The 15952-nt window shown below is 38.6% G+C and overlaps 1 protein-coding gene across 1 annotated transcript in view; it reads right to left on the reverse strand.

The window, feature by feature from the left end:
* Positions 1 to 1216: 1216 nt before the first annotated feature.
* The window catches only part of LY96 (lymphocyte antigen 96), a 28837-nt gene continuing 14101 nt past the window's right edge, over positions 1217 to 15952 (reverse strand). Inside the window, exons 3-5 of the mRNA XM_045810168.2 lie at positions 10728 to 10856; positions 2083 to 2135; positions 1217 to 1341 (exon numbers count right to left, since the gene is read on the reverse strand). Of these exons, the coding sequence (XP_045666124.1) occupies positions 1243 to 1341; positions 2083 to 2135; positions 10728 to 10856 (281 nt within the window). The 3' untranslated portion in view covers positions 1217 to 1242. The remainder of the gene's footprint in view (positions 1342 to 2082; positions 2136 to 10727; positions 10857 to 15952) is intronic.

Raw genomic sequence — 15952 nt, forward strand, 5'->3', positions numbered from 1 at the left:
CTTGGGCTCATGGAGCTTAGTCTAGTGATAGACAATCGAAATAATAACAAAATGAGTGTTAAATACTGGAAGGAAGGGACACAAATCTACAAAACCATACCACAAAGAAAGCTAGCCCTGCCTAGACCAGATAAAGGGGTGGAGCAGAAGGACCTGGGAGAAGGAGAAAATCAAAGGAGACTGGCAACTAGGCTCCATGTTCCATGATTTCTCTATGATTTTGCTGAGGACTGCCTCTGTTTAGCATCAAAAGTGTAAAGAGTTGCATCCGTACTACCCCCTGATGATTCCCTGAGGAAGTAGCCCCTGAGCCAAGAAAGAGCCGCACCCATTACAGAGGTGAAGGGGTAAGGGCAGGGCAGAGTGGAGGAGCGGAACAGAGGCAGAGGAAACTGTGGCTGAAGATTCTAGAGGGGAAGGACTGTGGCACATTCTGCAACACGGAAAACAAGGGGAGGGTAGCGGTAGAAGAGATTGGAGAGGAAAAGGGTTGCCAGGGCCTGGCGGACTCCCCAAAAGATTCCAACTTTATCGTAAAAGGAATCAGAAGCCACAGGAAGAACTTTGTTTGGTTTCACTTCATTTTGTTCCATTTGCATTGTGGTGACATAACTGGCCATGTATTTTGAAAGTTTTATGGAAACTGTCTTTGTGGAGAATACTTTACCAGAGGCACCTGACCAGGTGCAGAAAGACGAGTCAGGAGGCAGTGGAGTAGATCGGGAGAGCAATGCTGGTAACTTGCCCCAGAGTAGAGAGGCAGGAAATGGGGAGAAGTCAACCAGTGAAGAGATTTCACGACCTGTGTGTTATGGGCTGAATTTTGTCCCTCCAAAATTCATACGCTTAAGCCCTCACCCCCAGAGCCTCAGAATGTGACTGGATTTGTAGGTAGCACCTTTAAAGAGGTAATTAAGGTAAAATGAGGTCATTAGGATGGGCTCTAAACCAATGTGACTGGTGTCCTTAGAACAAGAGATCAGGACACACACACAGGGAAAACCACGTGAAGACACAGAGAAGGCAGCCATCTACAAGCCGAAGGGAGAGGCCCTAAAAGGAACCAAACCCACCCCTACTTCTATTTCCCATTTCTAGCCTCCACAACTGTGAGAAAACAAATTTCTAATTGTTCAGGCCACCTGGTCTGTGCTATTTGTTATGGCAGACACTAATACACTGTGAAAAAAAAATTAAGTGAACAATAAGACCCCTGAAAAATAAAAATATACTTTATTTATTCTAATTGAAATCAGGGTGGTGTATGATGGTAAAATTCAGACAAAAAAGCATTTCTTCAGGATCTCCAGAGACGGCTTCCGCAACACATCTGTATCGTCCCTAAAACGAGGAATAAGAAATACAAGCAAATAAAATGTTAGCTGCTTCTATTTTGTAAGACTTTTATAAGAACTCTTGTCTTAGTAAGAGGAAGCCGTTTAAATTAAATTGGTTATCATTATCTCAGTTTTCTAATGAGATGAAATTTTATATGCTTTTGAATTCAGCGAGCATAAACCTATTTATTTCCCAATTATAAGAGGGACAATTGACAATTTTTTTACAATTTTTTGAAAGTAGCCTGTGAGATTTTCAAACATTCAATATCCATTAGAACAAAATAGGTAAGGAATATCCAATGTTGAAGTTTATTTTAAAAATAATCACCCAAAGTGAAACATGTACAAAATTTCATTGCCAGGGATCTAATGCAAATATCTAAAATTGCATCATGACTATTCATGGAGGCAGTTACTGAGTCACACAACGGTCTTACAGTGCTTTCACCCAAAGATCATTCCCCATATTAATAACGAGCATTCGTATTCCTTTTAGCCATGTAGGTTAGAGGAAAAACATGAAGTAAAAGAGCTTTCTTTTGTGCTACGTTTCCATATTTCTATATCCTACAGAAAGAAGAAATAGCAAAATACCCAAAACTAAATAAAAGTGAAAAACACGGTCTTAAAACACGTTAATGTTGAATAGCTGGTTTTGAAGTTGTGAATGGCTTGTTTGAAATTCTTAGCACATTGTTATTGGAAAAGATTCTTAAGAAAGTACAAACGACTCGAACAATACCTTAGAAAATCGTATTCCCTTGTAGGAGAAGGATACTGCTGTATTCACAGTCTCTACAAACAAAATACAAAATACAAAAAATTATATGGGTCATCATTAGGGGATTTTTTATGTAGTATGGAGTGTACCTTTTACACTGCAGCTGGCAGAGGCAGTCCCAAGCAAATTGTAGAAGTGATGAATTTTATATCCTGGCTCATTCTCTGATGGCATCTTCTGCCACCCCAAGCGTCTCTCAGTGTCAGCCCAGATTTCATCCCTCAGGGGATGCAAAATTTTAAGGCCCACTAGTCTCAATAGTGAATGAATGAACAAGCTAATGCTCATAGGCTTCATGCCCAATTCCATATGTGCATATTTAATACTGTTGCTCCTTCAGCAGAGTATCATAGATCTTCCTAGAAGTGGAGAAGAGAGTTGGGAGGCAGCCAGGATACCAAATCTCCTTCCAATCCCACCACTGAGAAGCCTAAGTCGTCACTGTTGAAATGCACGGCCACGGGCCTGGGCCTGCAGAAGCTGTGGGAGACAGTCAGAAGTGCAGGAAAAACCACACTCCACCGACCTAATCAGAAACACCAAAGGAGTGAACTTACAGGATAAGGATAGAAAAGTAGAAATGTTCTGAATCTCTAACAAAAGCAATAGTGGCCAAAAATCTCTTTTAAAGTAATATAAATAGGCAAATGCAACCTATAATGGTTATTGTTCTAACTAGTTAAGACAATCCTTAATAGCAAATGAATGGATTATGTTTGCATATATATACTTCTATTTTCATAAAAAAGCACCTATTTGCTTCTGGGTATATCCTTATTAGAGGTGTTAATACAGTGACATCTTAGTTCTTGAGCTTAGTAAAGTGATCATGTCTTCAGGATGTTACGATTTTTCATTCAAGGCCAATCCAATCCAATTTTAATAGTTCAACAAGTATTTATTGAAAGCTACTATTACCAGGGACTGAGGTGACAAGGGCTAGTATACACTGTTCCTTCCTTCAAAGAGTTAACGTCTATTGGAGATACAGGCATGCAAAGAAACCATTCCAAATACAATGCAATGGAAAGATGTAGCAAGGGATAAAAGCAGTACATAGCATTTTTGGTAAGAGTAATAGTTCTGGATCTGAATCTCAGCTCCTCTCCTTACATAGAGTGTGGCGTTGGGCAAGTCACTTAACTTCTCTGTGCTTCGGGAAAATGACAATGGATAATAACACCTATCTCATAGGACTAACATGAAGGCTATATGAGCTAAGACATGTGTGTGCTCAGAACAATGTCTGGCATGTAGCACTCATTAAATGTTATTAACATTTGGGGCACCTGGGTGGTTCAGTCAGGTGGGCAGCTGCAATCAGCTCAGGTCATGATCTGAGGGTCCTGGGATCCCTGCTCAGTGGGGAGTCTGCTTCTCTCTCTGCCCCTCCCCTGGGCTTGTGCTCTCTCTCTCTCTCTCTCTCTCTCAAATAAATAAATAAAATATTTTTTAAATGTTATTAACATTAAAATGTTATTTATTAGAACATTAAATATTATTCCTTCTCCTTTCTAGACCTTCTTCCCATGGCATCTAGTGAATAATAATGATGTCATTAATATTATCATTGATATTATAATTACTGTTATTCACAAGATGCCATGGAAAGGGAATCTAGAAAAGAAAAGGAAGTGAGTTGAATTGTCATAAAGGATAGGAAGGAAGGAAAAGGACATTCCAGGTGGCAGGAAAAAGAGAAGCAAAGGCAGGAAAGTGAAAATCAGTATGACTAATGCATACACCTGCAAGTGACTCAGCATTATTAAAGCAAAGAAGAAGCAAGAGCGCTAAGAAGGAAACCTGAAGAAGTAAACATAAATGTGCTCAGATTCCACATTTGAGAGAATGGAGGCAATGAAAGAACATCCAAAGGTGTGACATGGTCAGAGTGCGTTTAGAAAGATGGGTCACATGACCATATTGCGAACAGATTTAAGGGGGCACTAAGAGTCAGGGAGACCAGTTAGAGGCCAGGAGGCAGGGACGGCGGTGAAGAGAAAAGGAGGTAAACGCCTTCCATGCCCACCAACTCAGGTGCCCTCCCACATAGGTAGATAAAGTTTGTCTCATAAGTCTGCTACTTTCCTTGAGAGTACTTTTCATAAACTGAATCTTATTTCATTTTCATGACTTAGTTATGATATTGTTTACTAGCTTATAAGCTCCATGAGGACAGGGGCTTTGCTTTGGTCACTTCTCAATCTCCAGCTCCTAGTACCTGGTCCCTGGCTCCCTGACTCAGCTACATAATTTACAAGGCCCAGTGCAAAATGAAAATGGGGGCCCCTTGGTCAAAAAGCAGGAGAGAGGGGCGCCTGGATGGCTCAGCCATTAAGCGTCTGCCTTCGGCTCAGGTCATGATCCCAGGGTCCTGGGATCAAGCCCCACGTTGGGCTCCCTGCTCAGCAGGAAGCCTGCTTCTCCTCTTATACTCCCCCTGCTTGTGTTCCCTCTCTCACGGTCTCTCTCTGTCAAATAAATAAATAAAATCTTAAAAAAAAAAAAAAAAGCAGGGAGACATCCTATTAAAGGTACGGAAATATAAAGCTTTTTCCTTTCCTCCGATGTCTCTCTCTAGACTTGCCATATTCTTTATTTGCTACGTAATATCATTTGAAATCAAACAAAATTTTAAATTGCCATTCATCTTTATATTGTGCAATGACAGCTTTAAACCCAAATATTAGAGCTTTTAACTCTGAGGCAGAATCACTGAAATGACACAATTTGTATTTGGTGGCTCATCCCCAGAAGGTACCTCAAGCTGACCGGAGAAAACTAACAAGCTTGGCTCAGGAAATTTGAAAGAAGGAAGAGAAGGTACACCCAGGCATGGAATGATCCAAGGGAATGTTTTCTCGGCACAGAGTGCAAGGTGAGTACAGCCCGAGAGGCTGCTCCATGATGGGGACACCTGCGCAAAGCATGGCCCTCACAGCTGCCTGAGGCTCTCCCTCCTCCATCCTGCCAGATGTCTCATGCCTCACATCAGGGAAGAGAAGACAAATCGGGCTTCTTTCCTTCCCACAGGCCTGCTGTCCCACAAGTGACCCTCAAGGGTTTTGCAACCTCCAGGTAACACCTCCATGAGCTACCTGTTGGTGAGGAAGCAGTCCTGCCGCCACCTAGTCACCTACTGAACAAGCCAGTGCTGCCAGCCCAGGTGAGCTGAACATGACCACATCCCACTTCAGACACTGCAGGGCAGCTTCGCCTAATCCTGACCCTCCCTGCATCCAGGCTCCCCCCAGGTGGCAGGGGTCACTGGCTGTAACTTGGGTGGGGGGTACCATCAGGGCCCAGGATGCCAGCAGAGGACTGGGCAGCAGGGAGCCAGAACCCATGTAGGGGAGCTGCGTGCATGCCCCATGGTCCCATCAGACTTCACTTACAAAACACGCACTCAAAGATACAATTATTAAGAATCTCAAGACTATGATCATGGAATATTAAATTCTAAATGTGAAGCCTTTTCTGAATCCAAGGCCCTGGTTGTGAAGGCAATCCTGAAAACTTTGTGTGAGAGAGGAAAGAAAGGAGATGGATGAGACTTGAGGATTTGAGAAAGAAATCAAGAGTAACTTCGAGATTTCTACCTGGGGAGGCTGCCCAAGCGTTTACCAGGTCAGGTGGGAAGAAGGGGTACTAACCTCTTCTGTAAGATAGTCTTCTTTTTCCATTATTTTGTCTCTCTTAGAAAGCTCATATGTTGCTCATATATTCCATTCTATTCTTATGGGAAGTTAGCTTGAAGCTTCTGCCCACACTCAAGAAGCCAGGAGAGAACCAAGGCAGGGGCAGAGGAAAAGAAGATAGAGCCCCTGCTTAGGCTCCTCTCTATTCTTCCCACGCAGCTCACTTGTGGCCCAGCACACTTTTCCTGGCAACCATTGAGAATGCAGAATCTAAGTCTCAGGTGGTGTTATGAGTTGAATTGTGTCCCTCAGAAAGACGTCGAAGTCGTAACCCCCAGTGCCTGTGAACATGGCCTTATTTGGAAATAGCACCTTTGCTAGATGGTCAAGATGAGGTCATTAAGGTGGGCCCTAATCTCATATGACTGTGTCCTTATAAAAAGGGGAAATTTAGACACAGACAGACATGCATAGAGAGAAGATTGTGAAGGGACACGGGGAGAAGATGGCCATCTACAAGGCAAGAATCACCTGGGCCTTTAGAAGCTAGGAGAGAGGCCCAGAACAGATCTTTCCCTCACCCCGTCAGAGGGAGCACAGCCTTGCCAATACTTTGATTTGGACTTCTAGCTTCCAGACTGTCAGACAATCATTGTCTGCTGTTCTGAGCCAGCTAGCTTGTCGTGGTACTTTGCTACAGCAACCTTAGCAAGATTCTGGAAACAGGGCTGACAGATAATTAAGTTTAAAATGCCTTTGAAATATCCATTTATTTATATTCAAATGTGTTTTTTTTTTAAGATTTTATTTTATTTATTTATTTGCGAGAGATAGAGAGAGCACGAGCAGGGGGAAGGGGCAGAGGGAAAGGAACTAGGAAACTCCCTGCTGAGCAAAGAGCCTGACACGGGAATTGATCCAAACCCTGAGATCATGACCTGAGCTGAAGGCAGACACTTAACCAACTGAGCCACCTAGGCGCCCCTCAAATGTGTTTTTAAAAGAAACAAACAGGGGCGCCTGGGTGGCGCAGTCATTAAGCATCTGCCTTCGGCTCAGGGCGTGATCCCAGCGTTCTGGGATTGAGCCCCATATCAGGCTTCCCCTCTAGGAGCCTGCTTCTTCCTCTCCCACTCCCCCTGCTTGTGTTCCCTCTCTCACTGGCTGTATCTCTCTGTCAAATAAATAAATAAATAAATAAATAAATAAATAAATAAATAATAAATTAAAGAAACAAAGATATGTGAGTGTGTGTGTGTGTAAGAAGTGGTAATATTATGCATAATTTTTATTTTATTTTTGCTTGCCTATATTTTCTAAATATCATATCCTAAAAATATATGACTTTTGTAACAAATACAAAAAGGAAAATTATTTTAAAAGTAGATATGTATGGTACTTACTAATTTGATTCTCAAATTTTCAAGGGTCTCTTGATAGCATCAGTGCTTCTTAAATCAGAATGCCCTGAGCTCTGAGCCCATATACTCAGCTACCAGATGGACATGTTTATTTGAATGTTCCAAAATTACCTTGAGCTCAATATGTCCAAACCAGAACCCATTGCTTTCTCTTTAAAAATCTGCCCTTTCTTCTGTACTCATCATTTCAGATAATGGCACTTCTGCTAATCCCAGTCACTGGCCCTCTACCAGCCCTTGATTTTACCTGATCTTTGCCTGCCACCTCAAATCAATCAGCATATCCTGCCAATTGTGTCTCCAAATACGCCCTCTCTCTTCTCCTCCCCTCTGCTCCCAGGCTGCCATCTTTGTTCAGTCTTCATTGTGTCTCACACAGCCTCCTGGCTCCTCTTCCTTCCATCCCAGTTTCCTGCCTCGGCCAACCCCCGCCTCCTTCCATATGGACACTAGTTATCTGCAAAACTGAAAATCTCGGTGGGTCATCCCTACCCACTGATGACAAGATGCAGGCCAATATTTTGTGCATGACTTACATGCTTGCTCCTGCCCCCTTTCCTAGGCTCATCTCCAGCAATTCCCCACAGCACATTCTGCTCCAGCTACAAAAAAACTACTCTCCAAATGAACCATATTCTTTCATGGCTAGATGTGTTTGCATATGCTGTTTCCTCTCCAAGGAATGTCCTTCCTCCTCCTCTCTGATGTTCTCAGATTCAAGACTTTAATAACATACTTTCTGTAACCTTATCTGAGTTCTGTCACAGCAAATTGATAACTATATAGTTAAAACTAGGAGCATTTAATTCTATTGGCATTTATGACATTTCATTATAATTTTTGTTCCCATGACTGTCTTTCCCAGAACAGAGGGACCTTCTGATGAGGGAGACCCTATCATTCAACTTTGGATCACTAGAGCCTAAATCATGATTTGCTCAAATTAGGTTCAACAGATGTTTGTAGAAGAAAATGAGGGAGGGAGGGAAAAGCCAGCAGACTGGGTTGAGTCTGACACACCTTAGGTCTCAAGAAAGTGAAATTTTAAAAATTCAGATAAAATGTCAACATAATCTCACAGAAATTAGGTGGGATTGTGAAACAGTTATTTAAAAAACAACGACAACAACATTAATCTTCCAAGAGGGTTTGTTTGTTTGTTTGTTTGTTTGTTTGTTTGTTTTCAAAGAGAAAGCCTGGTATAGTGGAAGAGTGAGTCTTAAGAGTCATGAGGCTACTATTACTAGTTCTCCAAATGACCAATGACGCATCACTGAATCACTCTAGGCATCCGTCTCCTCACTTGTAAAAATGACAGGACTGTTAAATCAGGAACAAAAGGACTCCTATTACCCACCTGAGTATTTATTATTCGATAACCATACTTCCTGAATTCTCATTCTGAGCACTGTACTAACCTTTTTTATATGCATTTTCTAATTATATCCTTAAAATCATATACAATAGGTTTCACTGTCCCCATTTTATAGATGAGGAAAATGAGGCCGATAGAGGTTAAATAACACACCCAAGGCCACATTGTTGGTAGGTGGAAAGGTTGGGACAGAGACTTAGGTCTTTTCAACTCTGAGCCCAGACTTCGAAACAATGCCAGTTCCATTATTTGCATATGGTTTGGGGGTGGCAGACAAGTCAGAGCTGTGGAGAGATGGTTGGCTAGGAGATTTATCTCGAAACTTCACTGGCAAAAAACCCCTGATGTACGTAGGAACAATTTTCTTAATGACTGCTAGAAAATGTATAATCAAACTGATAAAAATGTCAAAGCCAGTATAAGCCTGATATGAATTTTTATACTACTCTCATTCCATTAATTCCCAGCCCTTATTTTCCATTTTTTTGTCCCATCCATATCTAATCTATGCTATGTTGCTAAATTTAATGTATTCATGTAAACTACCTAATTTCTTTTTTTTTTTAAGAGAGAGAGAGAGCTGGGGGTGGGGGGCGGTTCAGAGGAAGAGAGAGAGAGAGAATCCCAAGCAGACTTCCCCTGAGCAGGGAGCCTAACGCAGGGCTCGATCTAACCACCCTGAGATCATGACTTGAACCTAAATCAAGAGTCAGATGCTTAACTGACTGAGACAGCCAGGCACCCCTACCTAAAACCCTTTTTTTAAACAAAAGAGGGCACAGGTTAATGGTAACTAATTGTATAGGAAAATATTCAACAGCAATAGTAACTTTAAAATGTTAATAAAATAATTGTTTTTTTTTTAACCTAATAGTTTTTTTTGAAACTTCTTCTTCTTTTTTTTTAGATGATAATGTCCCCTGTTAACAAGACAGAGATTAAACTACTGTACATACACATTGCTGGTGATATAATGTATAAATTGATACATTGCTTTAGAAAAGGGATTTGGCCTATGTAAACAAAACCACAAATACAGTCAACCCAGTTAAGCTCAGATATTTCCCTAGCAGTTAAATGTAACTCCTTGCAAACATATTCAGATATAAAATATGAAAAAAATTATATACAGATAAATATTTATTATAATATTATTTATAATAGTAAAAATATCAGAAGGAAACTAATGTCCAACAGGAGAATGGTTCAATAAACCAGAGCATACCCAATAAGGGAGATGTTTCATTATGTAATGTTTATACTTTGGTTTTTGAACCACATGGCTCATCTAGTCAAACAATTGAATACAATAATTTTTAAAAAGAAAATTATTGGGTCACCTGGCTGGCTTAGTTGGTAGAGCATATGACTCTTGATCTTGGGGTTGTAAGTTCAAGTCCCATGTTGGGCGTAGAGATTACTTAAAAATAAAATCTTAAAAAAAAAAAAACTGTTATAGCTAGTATACTTATAAGTACATAAGCAATGTACATACATTGAAAAATCAGAAAGAGACATTCCAAAATGTTTTTAGAAATATGACTCTGTGATATTTTTATTGTTTATACTTTCCAATTTTTGGTAATGTGATAGTAAAATATTTATAAACATTTAAACTATTTAAAATACTAGTTTAAAATTATTAAGGAAAAATTTATGAGTTTGCAATAAGTAACCTTTAAGGTCCTAAGTTCTGAAATTTTATTATTCTCTGAATAACATCAATGTGGAAAAAAGTGAGGGAAGACATTGAGGAAAACACTGTAGAAAAATCTAGTGAGGTTTTTTTTTTAATAAATTTTTTTTTAATTCCTTTTTTTCTTTCCCCTCTGATTCCACCAATCCTGTTCCCTTGGTTATGGTTCAGTGAGTTTCTATAAAAAATAATAAGTGTAGTGTTTAGAAAAAGGGATCATAACCAATGGTAAATGTATAATATTAATCTGAACAAGGTAAAAATTTTAATATACCTTCAAACACACTTAAATAAGTACCATCTTCATATAACTCAATGACATAATTGTAAAATGTTGTTTAAACTGCTAAAAGTAAAAATTTTGGATGAAAAAATTATTAGAAAAGGAATTGCACATTTTCAGAGCATTTCATATTCAGAACATTCTCATAAACTATTATGTTCCATTCTGAAAATAATATGAATTGAATGCTTACCTCCCTTCAGAGCTCTGCAGAAAGAATAAACATCATCAGATCCTCGGCAAATAACTTCTTTGCGCATTGGAAAATGCATGGAGTTAAAAGATAAATAGAGTTTGAAATATAATTTTTTAATATCTCTTCCTTAAAAAGAAAAAAAAATCCCATTAGTCCTTCAAATAATAGATTCTTTTATAAATAATAATTAACCTTTACTGTACACTTAAAACGTGCCCAGCACTTTTCCTATATTATTTCATTTAATCATCACAACAACTTACCATGTGGGCATTGCTATCCCTGTGTAACAGTTGAGAAAACTGAAGTTCTAAGAGGATAATTAGTAAAATGTAACCAAACAGGATATTCCACAGTAAGAATTACGTATGCTGTGCCTGAAAAGAGAGGAGCCTATATTTTTGAGAAAACTATCAAATGGAAATGTAAAATTTTCAGTTCTAATTATAGTTCTGCTAGGAAGTTCAAAAAAAAAGAAATGAAAAGGAAAGGAAATGAGGATAATCAACTCATGCCCATTTTTTTAAGAGTTTTGATGAAAGAGTTCTTGGAGACTAAAACAACCTTTTGATTAAAAATTACATGAGTTAAAAAAAATTACATGAGTTATCTTTTTAATTTCTTATGGTCTCCCTAGTACCATTTAACATGGAAAATTCCAGTAAATACTGCATTTTGCTCCACAATTCCAATTTATTCAGTTGGTCCAACTGGAAAATATGTATAATCTTTTTTATAATAAAAATAACTATTGTGAGGCTCTAGGCTGGCTCAGTGGGTAGAGCATGTGACTCTTGAAGGCAGGGTCATGAGTTTGAGCCCTATATTGTGAGTATAAAGATTACTTTTTAAAAAAATATTGCAACTACTATGTCGCTGAAAATATTTTCCTAATAAAGTCACCATGACTCATTGTAGTCATAATCAAAAGAAAAATTTTCCACCTTTAACCTGAACTTGGTATGCTTAACAGAAATGCCATCTCCTTCCTCAATACTCCTTCCTTTGGTATTGGTGCTACCATTCTCTTCTGGTTGTCCTCCAACGTCTCTGACTCCTTCTCCTCATTGGCTTCTCTTTCTTGGGGTTGTATCCTCAGTTCTCAAGTTTTACTGTGCACATACTCCCTGGCTCTAGGTACCACATAGGGTGATAATTCCTAAATCATCATCTTTAGTCTCAACCTTTCTCCTGAGCACCTGTCCCACATATGCATTCAATATCTCTACTCAAATGTTGCTCATTGTCTCACCCAACAGATCCAAAATTGACTACCTCATCTTCATCACCATATAGGCATTAGAATTTGCGATCCCAATAAATCTTACTAGGCTCCTTTTCATCCCCATCATCACTCTCCTAATGCAGGCCCTCATTACCCTGAGCCTAAAGTACCACCAAAATTCCTCATTTGTTTCCACTTCTCCACTTTCAGGGTAACGTGTGGAAAAGAACATCATAGGGTGTGTTTCAAACAGTGGTTCCATGGTCCACTCCATGAACTTTGGCCTACACCACTCCCAAAGTAGGGATAGGTGTAGAAGTTGAAGAACTGTTTTCACGGGGAATTCCTTGAGACATGGGCATATGGCAGTACTGCTGTGGTACTAGTGATGATTCAGGACAATGAAACTTCTTTCATTTTTCCATGAAACACAGTGTGATTCCAGTCTTCAATGACTCCAAGAAAGGAAGTGCTGCTTTGACATCTCAGTAGTTTGCACCTTGAGAAGCTTCTTGCCCTTGGACATCACTATGGTCATTTTAGGCACATGAACAATAGACAAAGTGAGATACCACTTGTATGGCTCAGTAAGCCAGGGATACCAATGTGGGTATCAGAGTGAGAGACAAGAAACACGGTAGCTACATGCAGTAACAAGACTGTTTTTGAGCTCAGCTAACACAACTCCAAGAACTTTCAGATATAACTTTGAAGGAGGCTTAAAGTCCAGCTTTATTTGTTTTTTTATTAATCAGTTAATAGTATACAAATAATTTACTAGCAAAGCTATAAATCTCAAAATAAATAATTTCCATCCGCAACCTATTTTTGATTCAAGTTCTTATAGCTCTTATTGAATTTAAGTAGCTATAGTCCCATAAAAATAATGTTGATTTCTATGGATATGGCCCCACACTTATACAGACATTCCAATACATTCTAGGGAAACTCGGGTCATAATTATAAAGCAGTACAAAAATATGACTAAATAATCGATGAAAGCAGGAGCTGATTCTTCGAAAAGTTCAACAAAATTGATAAACCTTTAGTCAGACTCATCAAAAAAAAAAAAAAAAAAGAGAGAGAGAGAGAGAGAGAAGGGACTCAAACCCAGAAATGAAAGAGGAGAAATAACAAGCAACACCACAGAAATACAAATGATTATAAGAGAACATTATGAAAAATTATATGCCAACAAACTGGACAACCTAGAGGGATGGATAAATTCCTAGAAACATACAACCTTCCAAAACTGAATCAGAGAGAAACAGAAAATTTGAAAAGACCAATTACCAGCAATGAAAATGAATCAATCAAAAAACTCCCAACAAACGAAAGTCTAGGGCCAGATGATTTCACAGGTGAATATAAGCAAACATTTTTTTAAGAAGTTACCTATTCTTCTCAAACTATTCCAAAAAATACCAGCCATAAAAAAAAATCAAAATCTTCCCATTTGCAACTACGTGGATGGAACTAGAGGGTATTATGCTAAGTGAAATAAGTCAATCAAAGACAATTATCATATGATCTCACAGATATGCAGAATTTAAGAGACAAGGCAGAGGATCATAGGGGAAGAGAGGAAAAATGAAACAAGATGAAACCAAAGAGGGAGACAAACCATAAGAGACTTTTAATCTTAGGAAATAAACTGAGGGCTGCTGGAGGGGAGGGGGGTAGGGAGATGGGGTTACTGGTAAACATTGGGGAGGGTATGTGTTGTAATGAGCACTGGGTATTATATAAGACTGATGAAACAAATAACACATTATATCTTAATTTAAAAAAAAATTCCAAAAAATAGAAGAGGAAGGAAAGCTTCCAGATTCATTTTATGAGGCCAGCACTACTCTGACACCAAAACCAGATAAAGACAGTACAAAAAAAGGGATCTATGAGTCAGTATCTCTGATGAACATAGATGTAAACATCCTTAACAAAATATTAGCAAACCAAATCCAGCAACACATTAACAAATCATTCATCATGATCAGGTAGGACTTATTCCAGGGATACAAGAGTGGTTCAGTATTCACAAATCAATCAACATGATACATCACATTAACAAGAGAAAGAATAAAAACTATATGATCATTTCGATAGATTCAGAAAAAGCATTTGACAAAGTACAACATCCATTCATGGTAAAAACTCTCAACAAAGTAGGGTTTAGAGGGAACATACCTCAACATAATAAAGGCCATATATGAAAAACCTACAGCTAACAACATACTCAATGGGGAAAAACTGAGAGCTTTTCCTCTAAGATCAGGAACAAGATAAGGATGTTTACTCTCACCACTTTTATACAACATAGTACTAGAAGTCCCAGCCACAGCAATCAGACAACAAAAAGAAATAAAGGGCATCCAAATTGGTAAGGAAGAAGTAAAGCTTTCACTCTTTGCAGATGACATGATATTATATAAAGAAAACCCTAAAGACTCCACCAAAAAACTACTGGAATTGATAAATGAGTTCAGTAGAGTCACAGAATAAAAAATTAATATACAGAAATCTATTGTATTTCTATACACTAATAATAAAGTAGCAAAAAGAGAAATTAAGAAAACAATCCCATTTACAATTGTACCAAAGAATAAAATACCTAGGAATAAACTTTTCCAAAGAGGTGAAAGACCTATACTCTGAAAACTATAAAACACTGATGAAAGAAATTGAAGGTGACACAAACAAATGGAAAAATATTCCATGCTCATGGATTGGGAGAACGAATATTGCTAAAATATCTATACTATCCAAAGCAATCTACAGATTTAATGCAATCCCTATGAAAATACTAAAACCTTTCTCACAGAAATAGAACACATAATCCTAAAATTTGTATGGAACCACAAAAGACCCCAAATAGGCAAAGCGATCTTGAAAAAGAACAAAGCTGGACATATCACAATTGCAGATTTCAAGATATACCACAAAGCTGTAGTAATTGAAAGAGTATAGCCCTGGCACAAAAATAGACACATAGATCAATGGAACAAAACAGAGAGCCCAGAAACAAAGCCACAGTTGCCTGGTCCATTACTCTATGACAAAGGAGGCAAGAATATACAACGGGAAAAAGACAGTCTCTTCAACAAATAGTATTGAGGAAACTGGATAGCCACATGCAAAAGAATGAAACTAGAACACTTTCTTATAACACACACAAAAATAAACTTAAAGTGGATAAATACCTAAATGTAAGACCCGAAACCTTAAGATTCCTGGAGGAAAACAGGCAGTAATCTCTTTGACATCAGCCGTAAAACATTTTTTCTAAATATGTCTACTTTGACAAGGGAAACAGAAGCAAAATTAAACTATTGGGACTACACCGAAATATAAAGCTTTTGCACAGCAAAGGAACCCATCAACAAAACAAAATGGCAACCTGAATGGGAGAAGATATTTGCAAATGATAGATTCAATAAGGGATTAACATCCAAAATATATAAAGAACTTATACAACACCACCAAAAAAACACAAATAATCCAATTTTCAAAATTTGACTAAATAATTCTTTTGTACCGAATTAATATAATGTTATAAAAATGTCATATTTAGTGAATGGTGAGGTACTCAAATCTCCCTTTCAAAGAACCTGCTGGGAGAAGGAGGGTAGTTGGCAGACAGCCTTTAGCTGCCGCACCTTCAGATCTCTCTCCAAAATCATCCAGAAGCCAAACTCCTATATTGCTCCTATTATGACCAAGGCTGCCCCTGTAATAACCAAACACCACAAGGACACTATTAACCAAACCACCTCCGCCTGTCATGAGACACTTGTGATGTGACAAGCAATCTTTGCTCTAAGGCTCTCCACGGACCTGGCACAGAGTACCCCAGGGATGCGTTTTGGTCTGATGACCACCTTACCAAATAGTTCTTCCTTTCCTCTCTCATTTCAAAGATATCAGACTTGCACGTTAATCTGAATTCTCTCCTTGCTTACTCTGGCTTCCTCTTCACTTTATTTTTCCCAGCACTTCC

Source organism: Ursus americanus, chromosome 9 (assembly GCF_024610735.1).
Source record: "Ursus americanus isolate L20-20 chromosome 9, mUrsAme1.1.p, whole genome shotgun sequence".
Taxonomy (NCBI): Eukaryota; Metazoa; Chordata; class Mammalia; order Carnivora; family Ursidae; genus Ursus; species Ursus americanus.